The sequence below is a fragment of the Hyposmocoma kahamanoa genome, unplaced genomic scaffold, assembly GCF_003589595.1.
Source record: "Hyposmocoma kahamanoa isolate Upper Pololo Valley unplaced genomic scaffold, ASM358959v1 88, whole genome shotgun sequence".
NCBI lineage: Eukaryota > Metazoa > Arthropoda > Insecta > Lepidoptera > Cosmopterigidae > Hyposmocoma > Hyposmocoma kahamanoa.
Window position 1 is genome coordinate 12,077,366 of NW_020654466.1, and position 26,077 is coordinate 12,103,442.

General features: G+C 34.8%; 1 protein-coding gene across 3 annotated transcripts in view; it reads right to left on the reverse strand.

Annotated features, from left to right (window-relative positions):
- Positions 1-26,077, reverse strand: part of LOC113235847 (dual oxidase maturation factor 2) — a 95,266-nt gene that overhangs the window by 2,924 nt on the left and 66,265 nt on the right. For all 3 annotated transcript variants that reach the window (XM_026471765.1, XM_026471764.1, XM_026471766.1), the window contains 6 exons: positions 5,336-5,512; positions 4,802-4,859; positions 2,687-2,824; positions 2,099-2,324; positions 1,215-1,426; positions 826-1,006 (listed from right to left, as the gene is read on the reverse strand). In XM_026471765.1, the coding sequence (XP_026327550.1) occupies positions 826-1,006; positions 1,215-1,426; positions 2,099-2,324; positions 2,687-2,824; positions 4,802-4,859; positions 5,336-5,500 (980 nt within the window). In that variant the 5' untranslated portion in view covers positions 5,501-5,512. The remainder of the gene's footprint in view (positions 1-825; positions 1,007-1,214; positions 1,427-2,098; positions 2,325-2,686; positions 2,825-4,801; positions 4,860-5,335; positions 5,513-26,077) is intronic.

Sequence of the window (26,077 nt, forward strand, 5' to 3'; positions counted from 1 at the left end):
CCGGCCGGATTCGTACCGACGTCTTCTAGCTTACCGTGGCAGACGCTATACCAACTAAGCACTGCTTAGGAGTAATTTCACAAAAATAATTCAATATCAATTCAATAAAAATTTAAAATACATTATTAGAAGTTAAGCGGCACGGTTCTTTTTAGCTATTAAAAAGTTACTTATTTAGGGTTGGTACCCTGAAGAATTTTTATTTTCTCCGTTTTGGCTTGGTATATTGCCAGGATCTTTTGTGAGAGGGTAAAGGACACGTCTGGTGTTCTACCGAAATACATAACTCAATTTCACTCGAGGTGTGGGTTGGTTCTCGCTTGCATAACTATGTCCAATTGTCAGATGAAAAGTAGTCGAGATTGTTTTTGAATCAATAACAGCGAGTTTAAAATACGGATTGAGTCATATCGGTTTTACCGTTTACGCAAAATGTTGAAAAGTATTGTTAATATAATACATAACAATGATAAGAAAAATATGACAGGTAATGTAAAATCACTTTTATAACATTTCGTGAAGAATTAAAAGAACATTTAAATACATACTTTACGAAGTTTGTCAACATTCGTATACGTTGTCTGTTGCCAATGGAATATAAATTAGCGGATGTTTTGTTCTTGCTAAGAAACCGCAGCGAAAAAGGTCTGTGCTTTGTCGTTAATTTTTATTCAACATTAAACTATACTTTGGTAATAATGGTAGTCAAAAGTACTTAAAGAACAACTACTAAGCAAACGATAAAAGAGGCAGCCTACACTAGACAATCCGAGTTTAATGTGTTTTTGGTTCCTATGTTACAGTACTTTGATGGCGATTTTCTACCTTAATATCCTAGAAGGTAGTGAGTTCTGAGTCTGTGGTCGCGCTCGCTGCCGACTGTCAACGATAAGAACATGTCTGTCGTACGGCGTATCGTAGTCCACTTCTAACACCGTAGAGAACTTGTGTGGCCACACCAGGTCCAGCGCTGCGATTAATAAACCAACTACTATGCAAGCACAACCTGGAAAGTATGATGTGTATCTTAGAATCTTATCTCTAAATTAAGTGCTCTGGAGCAAAAATTATCTAACTTAAGAATATCTTCAGGATTGGTATCATTATGTTTTACTTTTGGTATATAACAAACATTTATTGTCGTCGTCGTAATGCGGATTGAGGACTGCTTTTTTTTTAAATACTTGCGGACCTTCACCGATATCGACAATTACCTGCAATGAGCACTAGCCAGAAACACCAGCCGAGTGAGAAGAACAGCATGGCTCCATCGAGCCTAACTACCAGTGGCGTTTGCGGCAATGACGCCCAGTACCCGCCCGCTGCTGCGCAAAGGGTCACACCTAACGACGCCATTGCGTACGCGCCGTATCGAGGAACTACCACCAGAAGGAGGTTCATTAACAGCCACAGAGCTAACGCCGTCCTGGAATATTAAAATATTGTCTTCAAATGCCAAGGGTTCCTATGTGTAACTACACGAATCATTCATCATAAAACTGCCATGCACAGCTAAATACTTTAGTAGCAGTAGAAGTTTTTGTGAAAGAGTTCGTCCAGGGAAGTGCTGCCATTTTACCTATTTCTGCCGCCAAGCAGTAATGTCAGCATTATTGAAGGGTAAGGGTGCTGGTGAAATTACAGGCACTTGAGACTTGTCAACTTATGTCTCGGAGTGACGGGCGCAGTGGCAGTGCCTCTCAAATTTTTGCGATTTAAAGTTCTGAGTGGCAATGCAACTGTTATGGACAGGCGTATAGCATACCATAAGGTGCACATCTTGTCCGTTCGGTCACTTGATATTATTTAAAAAAATACAAGTCTGTCCACAAAGTATCACAACGTATGGTTCTGGATCCATTTCATCGTCATTATTTTTTTCTGTTTTAGAGCATTTTCGAACTACTAATAAATCAATCAATTGAGTCGCAGATCCTCTCTAGGTGTACGTACCGTTTTATAGAATCTCGTTTCCCCAAATACATGTAATAATTTATTGAATTTTCGACCTTGTTATAAAGATTTATTAATCCTATAATAATTAAGAGAGACGAACCGTTAGAGTTTGCAAAAAAACTTTAATTATCATGTAGCTTACCATAACAAAGTGGAAGTGGTATACCCCGCGGCTCTATACTTGGCTCCCCACTCAAACCCTTCGTGTTGGACGGCGAAATGTTCTGCCACAGACATGACTGGATACGGCAGACCTTTTTCCAGGCCTGCTTTGTACCAATCTTGGATAGCACCCGCTTCTTCCCATCGAAACTGCTCGTTGTAGTCCACACCGGAATCGCCTTGTGATGCGTTGCCCCAAGATACCGCTGGAATAATTGTAAATAGATCAAGCTAATGTGACATATTCAATAAACCTTCGTGTTATATATGCATTCACACATTTTTTTAAATTACGAAATCTTTTTCAAGGGCTAAACAACATTTGAATTAAAAAAAAAACATCAAATTACCAAAAAAACCTTGAGGGGTTCCTTTTAAACGTGATTTTTTATTTACTTTGCAACAATCTTCTCTTCACATCGTTCCAAAAATTTTATGAATCTCGAGGTTTAAAGTTGTTACTTTTGTGTGTAATAGTCATTATTATTATTTGCTTAATATTATCAGCACAAATGTACTTGACCTTTGCACACTTAAGAAAGTGCAAGAATGTGAAACCAATACTTACCAGTCAGTGTGACATTGACATGGCCCAGGCCGACGTGTACGGCGAGCCAGCAGTCGAGCCGCTCGGCGGAGAAAGCGCGGTATGCAGCTCGAGCAACACGCGCGCCCGACACGTGCCACGACGAGCCGTGCTTACACACTGTAATGCCACGCAGATTTACAAAATAGAAAAGTTTTAAGCGACCTTTCTATCGTGTAAATATACTAAACCTGATTATATTTTAAAAGTAAGTACAGTACTATTTCAAAAAACTGAAGTAATGGACACTCAACATCACGCTAGGCGTAAGTGTAGCGTAGCTAGTGTAAACTAGGGTTACACTTTGGAATAGGGAAATGTAAAGGGAAACGTGCCGTTGTCCGTACTGCGTTTGTCATTTAAGAGCTAAGCTGTGGAATACGTTATGTAGTTATAAAAGTCTTTGTGGCCGTGTATTTACCTATACAATCTTCAACGCCACATAACAACTTTACTAATCTATCGACAAATACATAACTTCCATAAATTAAAGTTTTAATTCTAAGATGTTAGCAATGGCTTACATTTAGTTACTTTATTATGATGCTTGCAGAAGTTGAGGATTTTAGTTTAAATTACAATAACAAGTTCTTTGTAAATGCCATTAAGTTAAAATGGTTGTTAGCGGTAATGTAAAGAGGTTGTTAGGTTTCTTAGATCCTATCTTCGCGAAACGTGCATATATTAGGGGTGCCATTCAATGCTTGTAATGGACACTTACACTGAGCCAGGTTGCGATTGACACACGAAATATTGCGGTCAATGGCAGAATGCAGTGTTGATTTCTCCACTTGGGCGGTCACCCGAAAACAATAGCCGGTACTCATTACGAAAAAAATTAGTTTTTGCACACTTTAACGACCATCTAACTGTTCATTTGATTATAAATTGCGGAAAGAGTTTGTTCAATTCATAACAATTTATTTTTTATTAACTTTACAAGGTATGTAAATTATTTCGAAGGCTGGTAGCTAATTTTTTCGCTGCCAGCTACATGTAGTAACTCTGTATGCTTGATAAGTTTCGTTATGAATGATAAACTCATAATAAAAGTAATGATTGTTAGCAATTATATGAGTTACTATACTCGTAACATATCTATTTTAATCATAGGCTACAAGATGAGTTGATTAATGTGATCAAATCAAATAGACGACGACGTGTGGAAATGTACTTCTATACAGAGTCCCGATTGATCAACCGCTTTTTGTTAGGTTCATTAGCAGATGATATTAACTTGATTACCTCTATGATGTATACATTAGTCATTTCTATCAATTAAGCGCACTGTCTTATCTGGAAGCAAATTACTATTTCAAAGTTTTTGTAAAAGCAACAAGATAAGTGAATAAATCCATCAGAATAGAGTGTAAATGGTTCCTAAAGAGATTCAAATTGCACCTACTATCTACTATTTATTACACAAAAGATCTACATATAAACACAAAAGAGTTGGCGTAGCAGCAGTCCATTCGATTAATGTTTGATTTTGTATTTAATGTACTTACCACGGGTTTAGAAAACACATTTTAAAAATGACCAGCCATTCTGATATAAGGGTGGCGGCTAAATTCCAAACCAAAAAGTTTAAATTAACAAAGGTTTTCAAATAAACGTACCCATGTTTATGTAAAAATAATATTAATAATTTAAAAACAAAATTGAATATTTATCGTACTGAATAAATATTCAGTATAGTTTGCTTCTCTTTGGGAAACACACACATTCACATACCGATCTGGCGTATACAAGTGTATACTTGATGCGTGTACCTAACATCTATGGATTACCATGACATCATCAAGATGCTAATAAAACATATTGTTTAATAACATTTTGCACAAGACACATAGCAATTATGTATCCATTATGATTTAGACCGCAAATTAGAGTAATTAATAAATATTAATTTTGCATGAGTCTATATTTAAATGACGACTCTAACAAGGCCGTCATTTCGGGGCGTGGTTGTATTGATAGACAGTTCTAATTTTCGAAGTACAGCCTACCACAAAAGACTGCCTGAGGGGGACTGTGTAAGAGTTTGAAACAATTAAGCAATCTAAAATAATTAAGATAGTGATGAAAGTCTCTTACCTAGGATGACTGTACCGACAAACAGGCTGAGTGTGACTATGGTGAACGTTGAAAACCTCTGCAAAAATTTAATTGCAATTAATTGCCATACAAAAGATAAAATGCAAAACAAAGTTTAATTACTTTTGGAATTAATAACGAATTAAATTTATAAGTATTCGCTGATTCATTGCTGATTTTTATTGTCTAGGAAATTGTGGTGAAACGAGAAGAAACCTTGACATTATGAAGTATTTTTATATTAAGAAAACTGGTGCCAAGAGTCTATTGGGGGTTAGGCAAAACTGACTATTGACGAATATGCAAAAATTAAGAAAATCTCTGAGCATTAGAGATGTTTTCCTGTGTTGCGGATTTGCTTCCCATACATGGCGATATTTTGTAGGCAAAATGTACACCCAACACATTGTCACTGAATTCATCACGCGTTAGATTAAAGATGTTTACAGGTACTTTTGTGCATTGCAAGTGAAGCAGAATTTGCGTAACATGAAAAATGCTATAGTATGTATAGTATACTCAGTAGATTTTTACCTCCTTCCTTATGCCAGGGAAGACAGCAAGAAAGGCGAGGTAGAGGGTGATCGCGGCAAGCACTAGCGCAAGCGCAGGCACATCCGCGGCGACCGCGGTGCGGTTGTGGTACGCGTATAGGGTTGGCCCGCCTTCCTCGCGGAACGCGTCGAACCACCCCTTCATCGCTCACCCAGCCTGGAACAAAATGAGACAGCTCAAATAAATATTACTATCAAAACAACATTAATAGAATTAATCGTTATATATTATTGGACAGAAGTGTTGGTCTACCAAAAGATAGAAAGTACATAGCGTGTATGTAGTTCATAGGCGCTAATAAAACTTTTCTTCCTTATTAAGTGAATCCCGATTGATAACTACCAATAACAGGACTTCCGTATTATTATGTGTAGATTTAGTTGTAGCCATAGCCTTCTTACGAAAAAACTTCCTTTTTCCTTCTTAGTTCTGTATAATATTATTGAGTTTTTGTCATCCTCATCGTAGACAAACAAACACGTATAGAAATAGGTGGAGATAACACAAGTTTTCTTAAAAAAAGATTAAGTTTTCTTAGAAATAGTTAAGGATAGTGTAAGTTTTGTTATTGCCTTGTTATTTCACTTCTTTCAGTTGTCACTTGGTTTTTTAGAGGTTATGTTGACATATTCCTATGATACTTCGAATCAGCACTTGTCGATCGACCTTAGTGACTCAACTATATAAACATTATGTCGAAATGAATCAAGTCAACCTTCGGGTAACTTTGTCATGATTTGAGGAAGCATCTGAATCTTTACCGGATATTGAACAAACGGTGATTCTTTTTTATAATTATGTTATTTTACATTTTACGAGCGCAGTTTGTTACGTCCCTGTTATTGAGAAGAATTTTTTTTTAAATTTCGGTTTATTTTTCTACGTAATCTCCTTTTAATTCTATACATCTTGACCAGCGATATTGTAACTTCTTCAAGCTATCCAAAAGGTATTTTTTGTTGAACTCTAAAAAATAGGCCCCTATTCTACCTTCTTCATTATTTATTACCAATCTTTGTCCACCAATCCAATTTCATCATATTTCTTCATATCTGAGGTAAAAGTCAGGTGGGGCCATATCTGGCGAACATGGGGAGGTGCGGCAGTAGTTCATACTATAATTCGCGACTAATTTAGATGTTGGGAAAGGGAAAAATCGAAATTCCGTTATCCCCGTCTTCAAAAATATACCGACCTCACGTAACGTTTCTATTTCTATTTTTTTTTCACACTAGTTATAAAATAGGAACGTCAGTTGCTTAGTAAGGAGTTCTGATCATGCATTTATCAACCCACCCTCGTAGTTATGCAAAGTTGCTGGATGGAAGAAAACCGCATATAGATGTAATAATTGAAATCCCAAGTATATCATCATTTAGTTCAACCATTGTCTGAAATGGTTATTTACTACAATGTGCTTTTCCGCAAATTGCGTGTTCACTGTTCACATGAAATTTAAGATTCGTGTATATAAAAACAGGATTTACTGTACAACAACTATGTCAGGCATAGTGGATCCTATAGACACCCAGTGCAAACTTCTATGCATCGTTAACTGTTCTAAAATGCTAATTAGACATGTATCGTACTTGACACGAATTGCGATCTTCACCTTAATAGATATAGGATGGCAATTAAAATGTTTATGGTTGTTTGTGACTTGGTACTTGATAGTTAGTTATTTTCGGAACTAGAAAAGTTTGACGTCAAGTAGCTTGAAAGCTAAGATCCGCCTTTAGGAGTCAAAATTAATACAAATATAGGTTTGCAGTGGCTTGAATAAGGTAGCTGTGATACTTGTAAATAGACAATAACGTACTCTTTTATCTCATTTTTATGTTCAAAGGTTTAGAACTCCAGTGTGAAAAAAATGTGTATAAAAATAATTTTCGAGTCGTTATAGTTTTCTTTTTCTAAACCTTTTTTTGAACTAATTTATAATATTTACTATATTTTGTACTGTAATATAACATGTATACAATTTTGATCGATTCCAGGCTGAGATCCGAAGTAAAAAGAATAGAAGAAGTTGTAGTAAGGTGGCGTTCCGTGGTCTAAGCCTACCCCTGCCGTGGGACAGGGGCGTGAGTTTATGTATGTACAATTTGGATATGAGATTTTCGGGGATTCACTCCTTTTATACAATGTAATAATATATGAAAACACGACACTATACAAAATTCACAATTTAAAAAAAAATTTCAGGCATGTGAATATTATTTTGCAACTTTATTAGCCGTATTAAAAAAAAGCTAAAGCGACCCTCTAAAGCTTCTTTCTCATTTTTCTCTTTTATCAGAGAAATGTTTAATCGCTTTGACGATTTCCGGTGTAAATTGCTTACGTGTTAAATAAAGATATGACTTGAATTTAAATTTGAACTGAAACGTGATCGGATAAGGATCAAGTTCTAAGACCCGGTATTTCACAATTTATGTAGTAAAGTAATCGTTGGGAATGCGATAGCTCACATAAAATGTGAAAATATGCTTTAGGCATTAGGGCAGCTTTATTGTTTTCAACGAAAATGGCGTTTTATAGATTGTTTCAACAGGATCCAAATCCGGATTTAGCATGTTGCAGAAAGCTAGTGGGCTGTGTTTGCGTCGGTATCTCGTGATCTTGAGGCGGGCGGAATGTGCGGGAGTTGCGAAATCCGCAGCTGCCGTCGCCTTCGGGAAACGGATGTAGCTTGGTTTTAGTAACATTTATATAGTGCATTCTAGTAATTAAAACATTTCATTATTGCGCGTGACCTACGAAGATTGCGCTTTGCGCAATTTTGTTCATACACTTTCAAGAACTATGATGATAAAAAAGTGCTTATCCTCTTAAGGCTCCGTGAACATTAAAATGTACATAATATGTGAATTGATTCAGAGAAACGATCAGTGTAGTACATTATAATGAAAATATCACATCCAAATTTAGCGCTACATATGCTATATGACTAGAAAATAATGTATTTTATAGTTGTATAGAAGAATAACTGAGGGCATACTTCCTTGGGCCTGAAGCATGAAGCATTTTAGCGAACATTAGGAGTTTGGAACTTTTCGAATTGTAGTTTGCTGTTCTTAGGAAGCTATAGGTAGGCACAATTGCGTCAATTCATAAAACAATTTTCTGTACTGTATAGGCAGGAGAGTAACAAAGCTAAATGTACTATTAAAAAGTGCAACTGAATTGTTAAATTAAGAAACAAACCTATTTAAATAATTAAAAAGGTCGAAAATTCAATTTCACGCAAGTCTACCATGTACTTAACGCTCCATCCTCGCATCATCAATAAATTCTTTTTACATTTGAATCGTATTTATTTACTTATTGTTTTATGTTCATAATAGTACAGATGGATCCGAACAAAGTGTGTCAAAACAGTCGAAGACACAAGAATTTTAGCAAACTCTATTTGTTAATTACTTTTAGTTAACAAACTGACCTTTGTTAAGGAGATCTTGACATGAATCCGCCAAGTACTACGACAGTATTTTATAGTATGTACGTTTGTTTCCCTTTGTGTATTCTTTATTAAGATTTAGACTATTATCTAAGTAATAAATTCGCAGGAGATATGTTCCTTATCACGTTTGCAATTTGGAGGACATTTTCCTTAGTATCGCAACTGTACCGACGGTAACCACTTTCCATCATGTCTGACTGCACCGTCTGATTGTTTGCTGGTTGCTTAACAAAAAAAAAAAAAAAAACTATAGGTCGTCTGTTGGTCTCTAAATACCACTGTTTTTTGCCAGTATTTTGAGATGAAGGTTTTAGTTAAGAATTGAAAGAGATCTTTTTGACTAAGCTCAGTGCGTTACGAAAGAAAAGACGTCAACGACTTCAGATTTGCTACGTAAAACTTATAAAAAGTTTGCTTAGCCAAAGTGTACTGAATTAAATTTGAACTTTTTTATTGTTATTAAGGTATCAAGTGACGACACGAACAAGTTGTCCGTTTGGTGGTGATTGCAGAGCCACTCAGAGCTTTGAATAGCAAAGATCTGTGGATCACTGTCATTGCACCCGGTACCTTGGGACAAGTTGACAAGTCCCATATACTTGTATTTTCACTAGCACCCTTACCCTATGAAAACCGGGACGTTGTAATGCTCACATTACTGCTTGCGGCAGAAATAGGTAAATTGACAGTACTGCTAATAATACATAACCGCTTAATTGTCTGTATGATTAGATATATTTGAAACATCTAAGTGATCGATGATGATAATAAATAATATTATATTGTAAAGATTCTTAGTCGTTCACTATGGTACGATTTCCAATAACACTATGCGGTCAAAGTGTTGAATAAAAATGTTGTGGTACCACCACCACAGTGGTATATGAGTGGCATAATTAAACCGGAAATAATTATACAGGAATTACATCCAAGGCCTCATGATAACACTGGAGTAATGTAACGAGGTAACCTTTGCGAAGGTGAACTGCCCTTTATCCAGCCTCGTGTAAGAATACAACAGAGGCCGATTCATTTATATTCATCGTGTTTTATGTTCATTAATATTTATTGATAGATCCGATTTTGTGCTCGATTAATAACAATTTGTGACCAATTATTTATTTATAAGAAGTATTATTTTTAAGGGTTCGCGTCAATTTGATATTTTAAAAAATACGATATATAACAAAGAGTTTAGTCGTTGAAATGCATGTGAGTCAATACGCAATATACCTTCAATTTGTTTGTATGCCTAATGTTTGACCGAACACAGTGAAATTCATTGACTTACAAAAAATGTCAATAATGAAATTAGACTTATTTTGCTATACGTCAATTACTACATAACTTGTGTTTCCACAAATAAATGTATATGAGGATTTTGTAATTAACATGTATGGCAATACGTCACAGATAGGTCAGGCCATTTAAATGCAAGTATAGTTTGTACATAACATGTTTTTAAATCGATTTTATAACAGATTGTCAAAAATATTTTTAATAATTATTAGTTAAAATCTTCTTGTTACAGCGTCGAGTATTGGTATTCTACATTTTACAGAATAACAAATAGATAAAATTAAAAGCACAAAAAAATGGCGGCTTAGTTCTAGTTAGCAAATAAAGAGGAATCGATCCCCAAGTGCTGACATCTGGTTTCACACGTTTTGTTTGGTGTTCTAATTTACACGCTTTTGAGTTTGTCACACTTCTATGTTAAATTTGCTTTGCTAAGTTTGTACTTCGTCATGGATTTGAATAAGTGTATTTTAATGAGTTAAGAAATATCGTAGAAACGTCTAAATATTGTAGAATGATGAGACAAGTTGTCCTTTTATGGCTAGGAATGTCCATGCCCGTTTTGTTGTATCTAATGTAGATGCAACAAAAAAAGCAATAAAAAAGTGCACTGATTGCCAAGAGTATCAGAGTTCATATTGCAACTAAATAAGTTATGGGTTTAATAAGATCGAATTGGATGCCGATTCTAGTGATTACATAAAGTTAAAAATGTTCTCAGATTACGTATAGGAGGCGTATAAAGTAGGAAAAAGAGAAAATAATATTTATATACCTCCATCCATCACGGCTTTTGTGAAGGCGCGTGGAAGAGTACGTCCACTCGAAAGATGAATTAACGATATCCGACAACATCCCAATTGAATGGAGGTATCAAGGGATAGGAAGTCATGGAAGGTGTCGGAGAAGGTCTTTGTAGGAAGGCGGACGACACGAGGGCTGGTGGAGGGTGATTTGAATACATATTTTGTTGGAAATGCTCTGTTCATGTTGTAGCGATAAATTATCGCTTGGCAATAGGAAAATATTCTAGCTTTTTCTAACCCAATGGAAGAGTTAAAAGAATTATGATATGGTTTAATAATCATATTAGAAAAGAATAAATCATATTAGAATAGTCGGAAGGCTGAATGATTAATAAGTTGATTAACTTTGTACGGCGTAATATTAGAATGCAAGGATAAGGTGCGTCTTATGGTTTTACATTTAATTCGTTATTTTTGGCTGATTTATTCAAGTTCATAGGAATAAAATTAAACAATTTGGTGTTATATAACTAAATAATGATAATTAAACAATTTGTAACACATTTTTATTAATAATACATAAAACTGCGTGTTTGTTTTTGGAGATTTAAAAATATATTATCTAAGTAAATAAATAAATAAATTTGAAAAGTTACCAAAATAAGGTCAAGCAGTTTGATGCCTTAAATCTTTAATGTAAATACATATATCACTTAGGGTGACCCACCCTTATTCCAAGAATAACTTTGGTGAAATCCACCCTTAGTTTTATAAATTGAAAAGGCAATGCGGTACTTCGGTAGTCGTTTTTGTATTTATTTTATATCAAACGTTCACGTATAAGTAATTTGTCAGTTGACGTAATCTTTGGAAGTTAGTTAGCAATATCCACATGTTATAATTTAAGTGCTCGTTTTTGTGATTTACCGCTTTCAACATTATAAACTGTAACGAGTCGACTGTAATATAGGCTCAACAATGGGGCTATTAAAGTTCTATGACAATAGTTTTTTTTTTGCGTAGTCGGGCTTCTTATAAGCCGAGTCATGTTATCAACCTTTACAGTGAATTGAGATATGATTTTGTCATTTTAATGGCATTATGGAAGCTATGATGAAATACAAATTAAGTAACTAAGAACGTAGATATTCAATTCCAAAACCAGTTTTAAGGCTTTTAACCTTTTATGTAGGTTCATGCTGGAATGTAGGCAGCTTCAAAATTAAAAATGTTACCAACTCGTGTTCTGAATAGGTATTTGGCCTAATCTGGCTAAACAAGTTACAGGAAGTACAAATTATGGTTATGGTAGAAAAAATGTTAATTGGTATAACAAATAATTTTCTTTGTAGTGAAGGCGGTAGCCGGGGCTGTACCCGGAAATGTCCGGTCATTGCGCCGGCACAAGGTCGCAATGCCGGACGCCGGCCAACGTGACCTTGGACGATGGTGATAGCAAGGGCACTTGTAGATGCCACGGTCGCTATCAATAGCCTCATTTTATGTCTTTTCATGGAAACTGTTGGGAATGACATTTTCATGGTATACGAATACAAAGTTGAAGTGCATACTAGTTTTGATGAATCGTAGTAGGCGCCGATAAACATGCTCTTTGCTTTTATAATTGTAATTTCTTAGATTTTGGATGTCAATTCTTAATAGTCAAAGTTTTTGTTGCTTCATTGTATTTTGTAATCTAAATAAGCAAAGCATAAGTGCTCTAAATTTGGTAATTCGTAAACATGAGTAATATAAGCACAGTTTTTAAGTATTTGTTTAGGGAAAAGATTCCTAACAATGAATATTCCAATTCGGGCATCTCCTAGTCATGGAGAAGCTGTCACGGTCGTTCGAAGTCGAGGGCAAGCTGCTAAGGACGCCTTGGCTAACCACAAGTGAGTCAACCTCGCCGCAGAGGTTTAAAACTTCATAACAAACCCTGGTCACGTACTTCAAACATCATCATAATAACGTACGTATAAAAATATATTTTATACTTTAATTATTCTTCAAGTCTATAAAGAATTTTAATAGCTGCACTTATGGAGTTAAATTACGAACTTGGGCTATCAAAGTCTTGTGTACGACCTTTGGTAAAGTAAAACTTTGTAGCCTTTTAACTAGTAAGTACTTGGAGTTATTAATGAAGAATATGCGCACTAATGCATTTTGCATAAGCCGTATGCCCATGCCGCACCTGGAAAAATGTACACGACATAATCGTCATTTTACCATCTGGTCGGTTTAGCTTTATTTGTATATATTATATATACGTAAAATGAGAAAATAAATTTATGTGAACATTTTATGACAAAAACAAGAACAGTTACTAGATAATATACGTCAGATCTCCGCCCCAATTCCTGAACTCAGTACCAGAGGAGCCCCTAGAATTTGGTATAGGTAGCGAGTCCATATAAGGCCATAATTCATTCGCAGCTAGCTCGTAGTGGAGCCGTCCGAGAAGTCGTGTTTTTTATGGTATCAAATCACAGGACGAACAAGCCGTGGGCCTGGTAGGAAGCAACAAGTATGACCATAACCTGACCTGACATAAATTGTCCACAAGTCCCACGTGCCTGGAATTTCATCAGCACCTTTACTTTTCAAAACTTAAACGTAATAACGCTCACATTACTGAGATGAACTCTTTCACAAGAAACTTATTACTCCAAACTTCTATCTACGATCTGATGTGTAGTTACGAGCCTGCAGTCGATCTCCAGGTTTGAATTCCCTGGTTGGGTATTTCGTATTCCGAATGGTAGTTAGGTCCTCTCATAGGTATAGATAAAGTGCCCCACACGTAGCAATCACCAATCCGTCTTTTCACCATTGCGTATGGCCTGGTTGCTATAATAATTGCTAGTTAAATATAAGTCTACAAGGCGTCGCTCCCAAAGATTCTGGAGTGTTTCTTAGCCTCGATTTCACCACGGTAAGCTTATCCAGTCAGTCTTCCGCACCGACTTATTTTTCTTGTTTTGTTATTATTGATAGGCTTTGTCGCCATAATATTTACATAAAATACGATTTTTTTATGACACCAAGTGAGAACGGACGACCAAATCGTACGCCTGGTGGTAAGCGATACGCCTGTCCATAACAGTTGCAGTGCCACCTTAGAGCTTTGAATCACAAAGATCTGAGGGGCACTGCTACTGCGTCCGTCATTTTGTGACATAGGTTGACAATTCCCACGTGCCTGTAATTCCACCAGCACCTTTACCCTTCTAAACTGGAACGCAGTAATGCTCACATTACTGCTTGAGGGCAGAAATATGTAAAATATTATATTACAATTACGGATATATGTAAGTATGGAATAAAATGTTATTTGTAATTTAAATGTCATTAATCCTATTTGTATAATCATTAATATATCTCATATTTTTCACCATGACATCTAGTTAATCTTCGGTATATTCGGCACAGCCACAATGAATATACATTATGTATATTTTACATTTGGGTTATACAAAGTTCACTTTGTAATGTCATAAATCGTTTATCACAACATTTAATTGAAAAAAATATATATTTGAAATTGATAATAATTTCTTATGCTTGAATCAATACATGAGTGAAATCTGAAATAATAAATATACATTACATAACCGAGTTCTAATAATAAAGTTCAAAATATGATGTTAAACAATTGTTCTTTCCGACCGTTTTCTATAATACTAGTTAATAGATAATGAAGTTTGACAAATAAGTCAATGATGTAAGACTGTACGTCAAACGAATGTTTAAGTTTTGTTGGGTTTAAACCCGTATGTGCATGACAGTAAAATTATTATTCCAAATAACTTATATATTGTTTGGCACCCTGTCACACACCAATTTTGTACATTTAGTTTAGTGTTTAAGCATTTATTGCATTTTTGTACCTAGCTTGTCCAATGCACCAAATAATATTATTTACCAAAAGATATTTAGGTGCACCTGCATTACATAATTTTTACTGTAAAGTAATTAACTATATAGACATAATTTTTGCAATAATTACGTATTCGTTGTGTTTTGTTCATATGGTTCTGTTCTAGGTTAAGATGCTTTTGATGGCTTTTGTTGCTATACGCTTAATGAAAGTCTTTACAAGTTGACTGGTTTATTGGTAAAAGAGTTTTCGGTAGCAGTAGAACCTTTTGTGAAAGAGTTCGTTCAGGGAAGTACTTCCACCTTACCTATTTCTACTATCAAGCAGTAATTGAGCATTAAGTAAGGTTGTTGATGAAATTACTGGCACTTGTTAACTTATGTCCCAAGGTCAGCGTCACGGGCGCAGTGGCAGTGCCTCTCAGATCAGTGCCTCTCGATTGAAGCTCTGAGTGGCACTGCAACTGAACAGGCGTGTCGTTACTTGGTGCCATAAAAAAAATATTTTAATGATATTATAAAATATAAAATTCTGAATTTAGATGAATAATAAAAAATCATCAAAGTAAAGGTCGAAATAGCATTTGTTTTAATCGCAATAGCAATATATGTACTGTCGTTGAATTTATAAGCTGGTTTGGCGAAGCTTGTCGCCAAATGCAATTTGTGACCAAATTTGGTTTTGCCATATCGGAAATGAGTGTATTGCCCTTTGGATTTCAAGGTGATATTAAAAAAGTAGTTTTGAAGTATTCTGTTTGGTATTACGTGTTATTTTGATACTAGGTAATTTAAAATAATAAGGATAAGATTTTCAATAACAGATTTGGGCATAAGGAAATCACTTAAAGATCAAAACAAACCCACTTAGTGAATAACAGTATATTTATTTCCGGTGGTACCTTGTCCAATACGATTAGAGTTCCCAAACGCACAAAAGCCTTCTTAAACTTGCCAAGTAATCAATGATAATAACACGAGTACTTGTTAAATAAATTTGAATAATAAAATAAACGTGAAATCAGTGTTGATATTGAAAGAGTCATTGATCATGATTACAATGTTCATAAAAGTGCAAGGAACACGGTCTATGTCAGACAGGGAAGCAAAGAGCCAGCATTTATTAGGGCTTTGCGAACGTGATTACTTGCACGTCGTGCATTATGCGCGGTTCGGTTTATTGTACTTAGAAGTTTTTGTCAGAATTGTACGTTGCGAATTTTTCAATATTATTTTTGTGTGTTTCAAGTTTATTTCAGAGTATTTACTAATTAGCACTTGTGGAGCCATTTTAAAAGTAGATTTGTTCATATCACACTCTTTTGTTACCTATTTATTTATTTGCAACACCAACAGATACATATACATTTGTTAAGGCACAGTTCTTATGTATAAGTCAATTAAAGGAATCCGAGTCACTCAATACATATTCAGATACAATAAAAAAATCCAAATTATGTATTAAGGTTACTTGAAATTTCATTGAAATAATTGACTACAAGATCGAAATAAATTGTTGATTGATATGACAGTGGAATTGTATATTAATGTACATATATTATTTGTGAAAGATTAAATAACATTGAAAATAAAGTGTTGAACTGTACGAATACGCCATTTTCGTATAAACTTATTGTTCTTGTTTGTTAATGTTCATAGTTAGGAATTTCATATTATACTCGTAATGCTCCTATGGCAGATAGTATGAAATAAATTTTGTTTAATCATCTGCATAACATAATTATGTAGGTAGTTATCCTTAATGTAATCCGCGTCTAAGAATATACTTATGTATTACAAAATTATAAAGTGTTTAATGTAATTTATAAAACATAGTTACACGAATAAGTGGCGTGACTACACGAAATTTGTTATAAAAAAACATCCATCGTTATATAAAACATACTCTTTTATAATACCTATTAATAGTGCACCACAACACAGTGTAGTGAAATCAAATAATAATAGAGTTATAATGTAAGACGCCATATCTTAAAAAAACTAACGCATGTTTTATTTAAATGAACTTATTTAAGTGAACTTTGAGTTTTATTTAAACGGTAACTAACAACTTAATGTACTATATTACACCTCTTGTACTTATTTAAAATTGTTTTAGTGGGTATAAGATTTACTATTATTTTTACGGAACCACTAAACAATATAGTAAATTATATACTACTAATAGGAACATACATAAGAACATACTTGCATGTACATATAATATGCAAGTTGAATTTGTACAAATGAACTGTATTTCCATAAAAAATCTTACAGTTAAACAAGCTATTACAAGGGGTTCTATAAGAGAGAAAAAAAGCAGTGTTGCCTGCCAAAATAAAAAAAAAATTGCCATACTCTATTAATTTGTAAACTACTATTATATATACTTTTAACAGAACTATAATGTTTAAATATTTATAGTAGTGTGTAGTTTGTTCGTAATATTTAGAAACTCAAATTTCATCTACGATGGATTCAGTTGGTTATGCACAAATGTATTCTGTGGATTAGGTCTAGGTTTATATGCAAATTTTTTTTATTTCAACTCCTTATTTGCTTGTTTTGCAGAAATTTCACCACCTGTATTCTTTACTTTTACTTGTTCTTTAGAACTGTCAATTTATGTATGATTATGATGTGCTGACTAGATCAATCAAGTCGGTACGTTCATGGGCGCATTACATAAGGCGACGTGTTTTCCGACCCAGCGAGCGGGTCGGAACTTGACCTTGATGGCCGATTGCGTGGCACCAGCCAAACAGGCCAATTTGGCTGGACCGATTAAGCGAAAAATTTCCTTAATTTCGCACCTCCAGTAATTAATTCCGTGAGTATATTATATCTACGATCACGATTGGCCAAAAGCTACAGCCTCGATTTCACGGTTGCTGACTTGTAAATGAATGTCTGTGTGATGAGAATTAAATTTAAAATATGTATCGGTTTCAATTCAACGTTTAAGTACGCACGCGTAAGTTAAGAATTCTTTTGTTAAAAAATGGATAGCAATTTTGCTCTCCTTATCATAACTAACGCATTTGCATTTCTGTAATTTTCGAGATATTGGCACCTAAAGATTTATTATACCGTCAATACTACAGTAGCACTAACTGTACTGATGGGTAAATCTCTCGTGTTCAGTATACTATATAATAGTATAGTGGAGATTTAAAGATCAGTTGGCCCATTGAGAAAACGTTGACTTCTCACACGTACCTGTGACTTTAATTTTTAAGTTACTTAGGTATGCTTCTTCTTCTTATTTAAAAGCTATGCTCTTGTCGGTGGAGTAATCACCAACCGTCTCAGTTCAGCGCCCTAACTTTGACTTCTTGATGCGACACGACATTAACTTTTTCCCTTATCTGATCTAAATAACTTCGGCTCGCTCATCTTCTACCTCGCTTTTCATCGATTTTCTCTTCTATGATGTTTCTGAGAAAAATGTCGTGGCGTATCGATGCTCAAACATCTTTCTCCTTTGTTTCTATGTTGTCTTTAATAAGTTTGGCGATTCTTGTACTGTTCTTAACACCTCAATGGATTTTCTTTCTATCCAACTAATTCCCTCTTTTCTTATCCAGCATAATTATCTCAAATCGATATCGCTTCGAATCGCTTTTTATCATTGTCCATGTCTCACTATCATACAATGCAATACTCCAAATTTGCACCCCTGTCAGTCGTTTTCTGGCACTTTTTGACATTTTTGCTATTAACACATGTTTTTATTATTAAAAGCGCTTCTTAGCCATTGCGAAATACTTGTGAATGGTTAATAGCAATACCTCTAACGGTGAAGAAATTCATCGTAATGAAATTTGGCATGTAGAGGAAGGTTTACAACCATTGGAAAACGTGTAAGTCCACAACTCCCTCTGAGCTATTGAAATGGATTATGATTTATACCCTCCATATAGAGGTAACCATTACTGGAACGTATATTAGACATAGACAAAGACATACTTTTATTGGCACAACACAACAAACACAAAACCACACAAAAAACAGTTTACATACAAATAATTATTTGACATATAATTACAATTAAAATTAAAGTAAACATTCAAAATACATAGTCTGATATGGTCTGTGTTGCAGCGTCATGCCATATGCTGCAGTAACATACCACAGCGCTGGTTTTCAGTAAATCCGTAAAGCTCGACGTCAGCAATAAACGCAAAATAAAAAATATATAAATACTGCTACATAATAGATTAACTATTATTGTATATTATAATTAATACGTCAATAAATATATATAAAAGCAAGGTAAGACAAATAATGATAATATCAAAATTCCTACATACTAAAACCCAAATATGTATAATGTGATTATAGGGTTATACTCCGTTTACTCCATTATAAAAGATTCGGCCGCCCGCAGGCAAATCGGCCTGGTATGATGTTAATAGTTTTTCCATTTTAATTTTAAAATAGCAGACGGATCATACGTGGGGCTCACTATAAGTTTCCGGAATTAATAAGAAAAAAATACTATAAATGGTCAGAAATGAATTTATTGTTTCTCAAAATATTCTCCGTTAGCGTTAATGCACTTTTTCATACGAATGAACCAATTTTGAAAACATTTATGCCACTCCTCCGTGACAATCTCTGAAACATATTTATGATACTCTTCGACAGCCTCTTCAGGTGATGAAAATCGTTGATCGCGTAACTGGTTCTTAATTTTTGGAAATAAATAAAAGTCACGAGGTGCCAGGTTGGGACTGTACGCGGGATGGCTCATAAGGTCAACGGTGTTCACCTTCAACAATTCATTTGTCTATCTGGCCGTGTGAGAATTGGCATTATCGTGGTTCTAGATGATACGGCGTTTACGGTTATTTTTACGGAGTTTGTCAATAACTTCCGGCAAACAATGGTCGTGTACCAATCGCTATTCACGGTACAATGATTCTCCAAAGCAACAGTAGCCACGTGTCTAGTTTTATTAAAAAAAAAGAAGCAATCATCCGCTTAGAGGCACTTTGCAAGCGCGCCACTTGGGTTGGTTTCGGCTAATCTGGAAAGACCCATACGCTCGATTGCTGCTTTGTTTTGGGATCGTAACTATAAATCCATGTTTCGTCACATGTTACTATGTCCCACACCAAATTTGACGCCTCTTCGTTGAGTCTGGTAAGCATGGCATTGCACCAAGTGACGCGATCCGTTTTTTGAGCCTCAGTCAAATTGTGTGGGATCCACCGAGAGCACAGCTTTTTCACTGCCAAATGTTTGTGTAGTATTGATTATATTTAACTCATGCCTGTGCCTAAAGAAGCCCGAATCTCATGGTATATCACATACCTGTCTGTTTTGATTATACGGCGCACAGCATCGATGTTTTTGTTGTTCGCAGCAGTGGACGGGCGACCATCACGAAATTCATCACGAAGATTCACACAACCGCGTTTGAATTTTGTAAACAAGCTATAAGTAGCGGTTTTGGACGGTGTTTTATCGCCAAACGCAGTTTGAAGCCGAGCGTAGCTCCGCTGACCTGTTACATTACACTCAAAGTCGTAAAAAATCATACTAAGAAAATTTTCACGAGTTAAATCCATAGTGATGTAGACAACCAATTTCTAAAATTACGCCACAATGTAAAAACAAGTGACAGTCAGATGAAACAAACTGTATTCTATAGCCAAAGAGTTCCATTTTCAAATGTTCTAATTACTTTTGAAATATTGTTTATGTAAGTGGCCAGTTCCGGAAACTAATAGTTCGCTCTATGTATTCATTATGATGATGTTTTCTTGCTGCACCTACATAATTAAATTTATTTGCTAATCCTAACGAGACACATTGCAATATGCATTTTTCTGCAATACACGTCATACCGGCTCATCCACGCATACTTAAGTGTTCAATTGGTATTCGAATGAATTCGTACCGTTCCATTGCGACACTCATCTTAAGGCATCCCTCGAATACACTTACAACGGTATTTATAAAAAGATTAATTAATGTAAGACTGCAAATCCGATTTCAAAATGAAACAACACTTATTAGGAAGTGGTATTTTCTTCTGTCATTTGAAGTTTTCTCATAATTAAGTTATGTAATTCCTGCATACTACTGACCGTAGTAGAGATAACAATAGACGATAATTAGAAAGCGATGGTAACGTGGCACATTTACTACATTCATGAGACAAATTATACTCATTCTACTTAAAGTAAATATAGATATTATCAATAGAATGGGAATATTGTGGATTAAATTTTATAAATATATATATAGACCTCCTAAGGGTGGCTAGTTAGCATTGGATGTACGCCAGGCAACCACAGTTGGTCTGAAACTAGGATATTCCCTGTGTACCAGGGCAACGACATTCCCTCCGGGGTACTACTCGGAATACCCAGACCAAAATCAATTTAGAAATGTCCATTTCTCAAATAGCTGTTTCATTCACAATAAAAATAGATACTCATCGACGGCAAATTATGATGAAACAATTTATTTCGGATATAAAATAAAATATTTGCAAATCGTAAGAAGCGTAAATTGGAATGGTCTTTGGTAAATTAAAAAAAAAGTATTGTAATAATAACTTTTGTAACTATAGTTCAGAATAGGGTGTCATACGCAAAGTATTGTGCTAACAATCTTGGCGACAAGTAGTCAATTTTATCTATAGCTTCCGATACGTACGAGTATACATGTGATTATATATGTTATATAATTTAAACATACATTTCGCTACAAATGCGTTTATTTTCAAAATTGCTGGATCTAGAGGACAACAATTTAGCGCATTTTATACAAATAATTGTAATGCTACTTAAAAGATACTTTCTACTTGAAACTTTTTTAATTCTACCTCTAAATATAATAGCTTAAAAACACTATCGAGTTCTTAGAATTTTACACTGGATTTTTTTAGTAAATTATGTATAAGGTGGGTTCTTAAAATTAATTATATTTATAACTGTCCTTCAGAATACAACTAGCGGTTTGCAGTAATATTAAATGTCAGTCTGCTGTAACCAGGGGCCCGAAAGCGAACCCAAACCTTGTTTTGTTTAAAAAAATAACAAATATTCGCGATTTAGAACCGCAAAAATGAACCTGTTTGGTTCTAAATCACGTTTTTGTTTTCGTTATTTGATTTCCCGTGATACCACTACAGCTAGCTTACTATATTATGTTTAGCATAAATTTTAGAATAAATAATAATTTATTTATTTATTTATTATTTATTATTATTTTAAATTATATATTTTTTTCATAAATATGGAAACATAAACAAGCATTAAGATGGAAACAAAATAAAAAGTCCATTTTCACATAATAATTTATTTCATAAAACATAGATAAGAACTTATTTGTGAAAAATAGAGTGGGTATATACATACATATACGTAAGGTATTCTAAACGAACTATGTTTGGTACAATAATCTTATATACGTAAAACAGGTAATTGGATTGGCGTATGTTTGGTACATAACAAACAAAACACATCAAATCGGAAGTGAAACATACAATCAGTCTATCTCAGTTCGATAACATCATAAACTTGTTCAGCTTCCATAAAAAATTAGGTTAACAGTTACATAAGAAATAAAGTCAACATTTTTTTACATCATTTTTTTACATTTAACCAAGATAGAATCTAAAGTTAACCTCAAAATGTTGTAATAAAAAGTTAACCGTTGCTGGTAGTGTTTATATCGCAGACATGAACTTGAAACCTAGATTTAAATGGGAAAGGTACACAAATATACATACATACGATCACACTTGTCTCCCAATTGGGTAGGCAGAGCTACGCACTGCACTTGCTACCTTGCCACACGTTGTCTCTTTCACTTCCTCCACTCCCATAAAAAAAGAAAAGAAAAAGAAAACAAGAAGTGACAGTAAAGCTGTGTAAAGAAGTGACAGAGTACGACTTGCGCGATAGCGACGTAAGGCGTGGGATTTGTATGAGAATAGCAGTAAGTATCTCGCGCTTTATGTCGCTCTCGCGCAAGTCGCTAGCCCTACAGGTGTGTAATATTTACGAGTCTGTTGCACTGCAACTGTAACTTTAAAATAAAATTACAATTATGACTGATCACAACCCAGGAGCATTTATTCACAATTTCATACAACATTCAGATTATCAGATGAGATAGCAACAATAATAAAAATTCTCACGTTAATTTTAGTGAAATCGCTTCGAATGGAGCAACAGCATTGTTGTAGTACATCGAATATTCAACCATTGTCTGTACCCCGCATCGTTGACCTTAAGATACTACTGATGAGCTCACCATTGTTAAATATTATGTATAATTTTATGACGAATTAGTAACAAAGGCGAAAATATCAACACTTTTGATCAGGGATAAAATCTCTTTCGAACCCTCGTAAAACATTACCATACAGACTGAATGACGACGATACAACCTAAAAAGGAAACTTTAGTATGCAAGTATATAAAACAACGAAATTGTAATAACAAGCTATGTTCTACGCACACATTGAGAACTGCAGTCTTCCCAATCAACGAATAAAAAGAAATCAATCAGGGTACAAAATTAATTAAAACTTTTTATGTGGACGTTATCTCTTCAAGCAGAGTCGAATTCTTTTAATTCTCTTTAAGCTATCTATCTAACATATCTTATTACAGGACCTTGGCTCGAATACCGAGTGTCCGTTATTTTTTATGCGGGGCTGTCATTTGAGAAGGTTGTACAGCACTCAATGCAAACTTGTATAATGTCGGCGCCAGTCACTTGAAAAATGGAAGCTGTGCGATCAACCACTTCTGCCGAAGCAGTTATTATTTAGCATCCAAGAAAATGAAGGTTTATTGATGAGTGGCTAGAGCGCATCATTAGCCATTCATCATGCTATGCTGGTCGACTTTGAAGTAGGTACTATTATTCAATAGACAAAACAAAGTACTAAAAAATAACATATTATTATTATAACGATTTCTATTCTAATTTTTTACTGGGTTTGCCACGTTTGTTGTAAAATGCACATGTAAAGTCTCCGGTACGTATGTCAATTAAAGTTAAAAAATATAATTGTATTTAGGGTTCCATTTAGTAAGAGCCTGATTTTGTATATCACTTGTCACGTTCTGAATTAATATTTAAATTAAAAATGTATGAAATATATCTATGCACAATACGGTGTCCCAGCAGAAAATGCCTACCAGGTGTGGTCTCAAAAACAAATACAGTAAGCTTTTATTTCTAAGTTTATCATTATGTGTAATTCTTTGTATTGAATAATTTAATTCCTTTATGCCTTAATTGCGCTGTGGCGAAAAGTGGAGACGCTTTGTGCATTATGCTAATTTAAATTGCCTACCTATATTTGCTAGCGTTTCCACTGGCTCCACTGGCCTGTAACGTCATTCATTTAATATGCCAGGTAATAAGTAAACAAGGTATTATTTACCGACAATGAACAAAGCGTTTATACCTTGTTAAACTGACTGTGTAGTAACGTCTAATTTTAATATTTTTTCTATGTACCAAGTGATGGGACGAACAAGTCGCGCGTTTGGTGGTGCGGTGGTAATCACAAAGATTTAAGGGACACTGCCACTGCGCTCGTCACCCTGAGACATAAGTTGAAAAGTCCCATGTGACTTTAATTTTACCATCACCCTTACCCTGCAAAGCCGGAACGCAGTAATGCTCACATTACTGTTTGGCGGGTGAAATACGTAAGGTGGCAGTACTACCCTGGACGAACACTTCCACAAGGAGATCCATTACTACTAAATCTCTATTGTGTTACTTTATAATTCTTGCAGTCTCGTATCCTTTGCAGTCGTACCACAACTTTATTGTTATTACTTACTAACTAACCCTACCATTATATGATTTTAAAATTGGGACATCAATTATTTCATAGCCCCGCACTAGGGAAATCCTCTGCCGCGGGTGGACACACACATAGACAACCATAAATTACATCCACGAGAAAATAAATGTAGGCCATACAAATATTTCCCCCGGCCCGGAAATTGAACCTGGGACCTCTGTGTGGCAGTCCAGTATGGTAACCGTTCGGCTACGGAGGCGTAAATTATTTTACCCAGACGTTTCGGACGTGTTGCAACGTCGACTTTTATTTTTATACACGATAAGTTCCAATTTTAGAATCAAATAATGTGTGAAAATCATGAAAGTTACTTTCACAAATTCCACATCAATGTAATTCTACCATTTTTAATACGACTAAACAGTGTTGTAAAAATAGTGTGCTAAATTAGCTTATGTTCTCTAACTAGGAGAACTTTATGATAAAATAATAACGATGATTTCACATGCACACAGGCATAATTTGCAATTAAATTAATTACATTTTGACCATACACCAGTTAGGCAACCAGCGACGGCGACACGACTGGAAATGCGTGCGTGTATACTGAAAAAAGAATGACCAAAGCGCTTCAGTTATTTCATTTAATTAGTCGTCAAAATTAGTTTGAATTAATAAAAGTGTACATTTATGAAACACAAAGCTGTTTCGTTACATATTGTCGTAGTTTTGTGCTATATATAAACGAAAAAAATATAAATATAATATGTAAAATAACAACGTAATATAAATATAGTATGTCAATAATATTTTTTTTCAGTGTATTAACACCAACCCTAATATTCGTTATAGTCCCAGATAGTGTCGCTTTGAAAGTATGATGAATTGTAGCAACAATAGAGATATTCAGTCAATAGTATCAAATGATTACAATATACGCCCATTCCAGAAACCCCAAGTGAATGGAAGTTTTGCATGTGAGAACTTTGTACTCGTAGATATTATGACAGCCGTAAATATTATGTTTTGAAATTGTTTTTAACGACATTGACAATCGAAAGTTAAGTGAGGTTTCCTTGCAAATTGAAATACATCAAATGTATTTTGCATTGACAACCACCGTGGTCGAGTGGCATATACACCTGTTTTCATGGTGTCGCTATCTTTGAGGTTCCTGGCTTTATCCCTAGCTTGGTCAATGTAGAAAACAAACTAATTTTTCTATATTGACGTGGGCTTGGGTCTTTGTGGTACTTTTGTTTGGGATCGAAGCAACATATATGATGTTGTCTAATATTTATTATTTGCAGCACCTGTCGATAAAGTGAAGATGGATTTTAAAATCACCCATCAATCCAAAAATCCATAGAAAGGTAATTTACTATCGACATTATTGGCTTTGAATAGTACAAGTAACGTTTAAATGAAACTCTTCAGAAGAAAAGTCCAAGTGTTACAGAACCCAGGGTGTTATTATTGTACCTACATTCTAAGCCTACATCAATGACAGACGGTTTTAGCGATTGGCTATGCAAGTT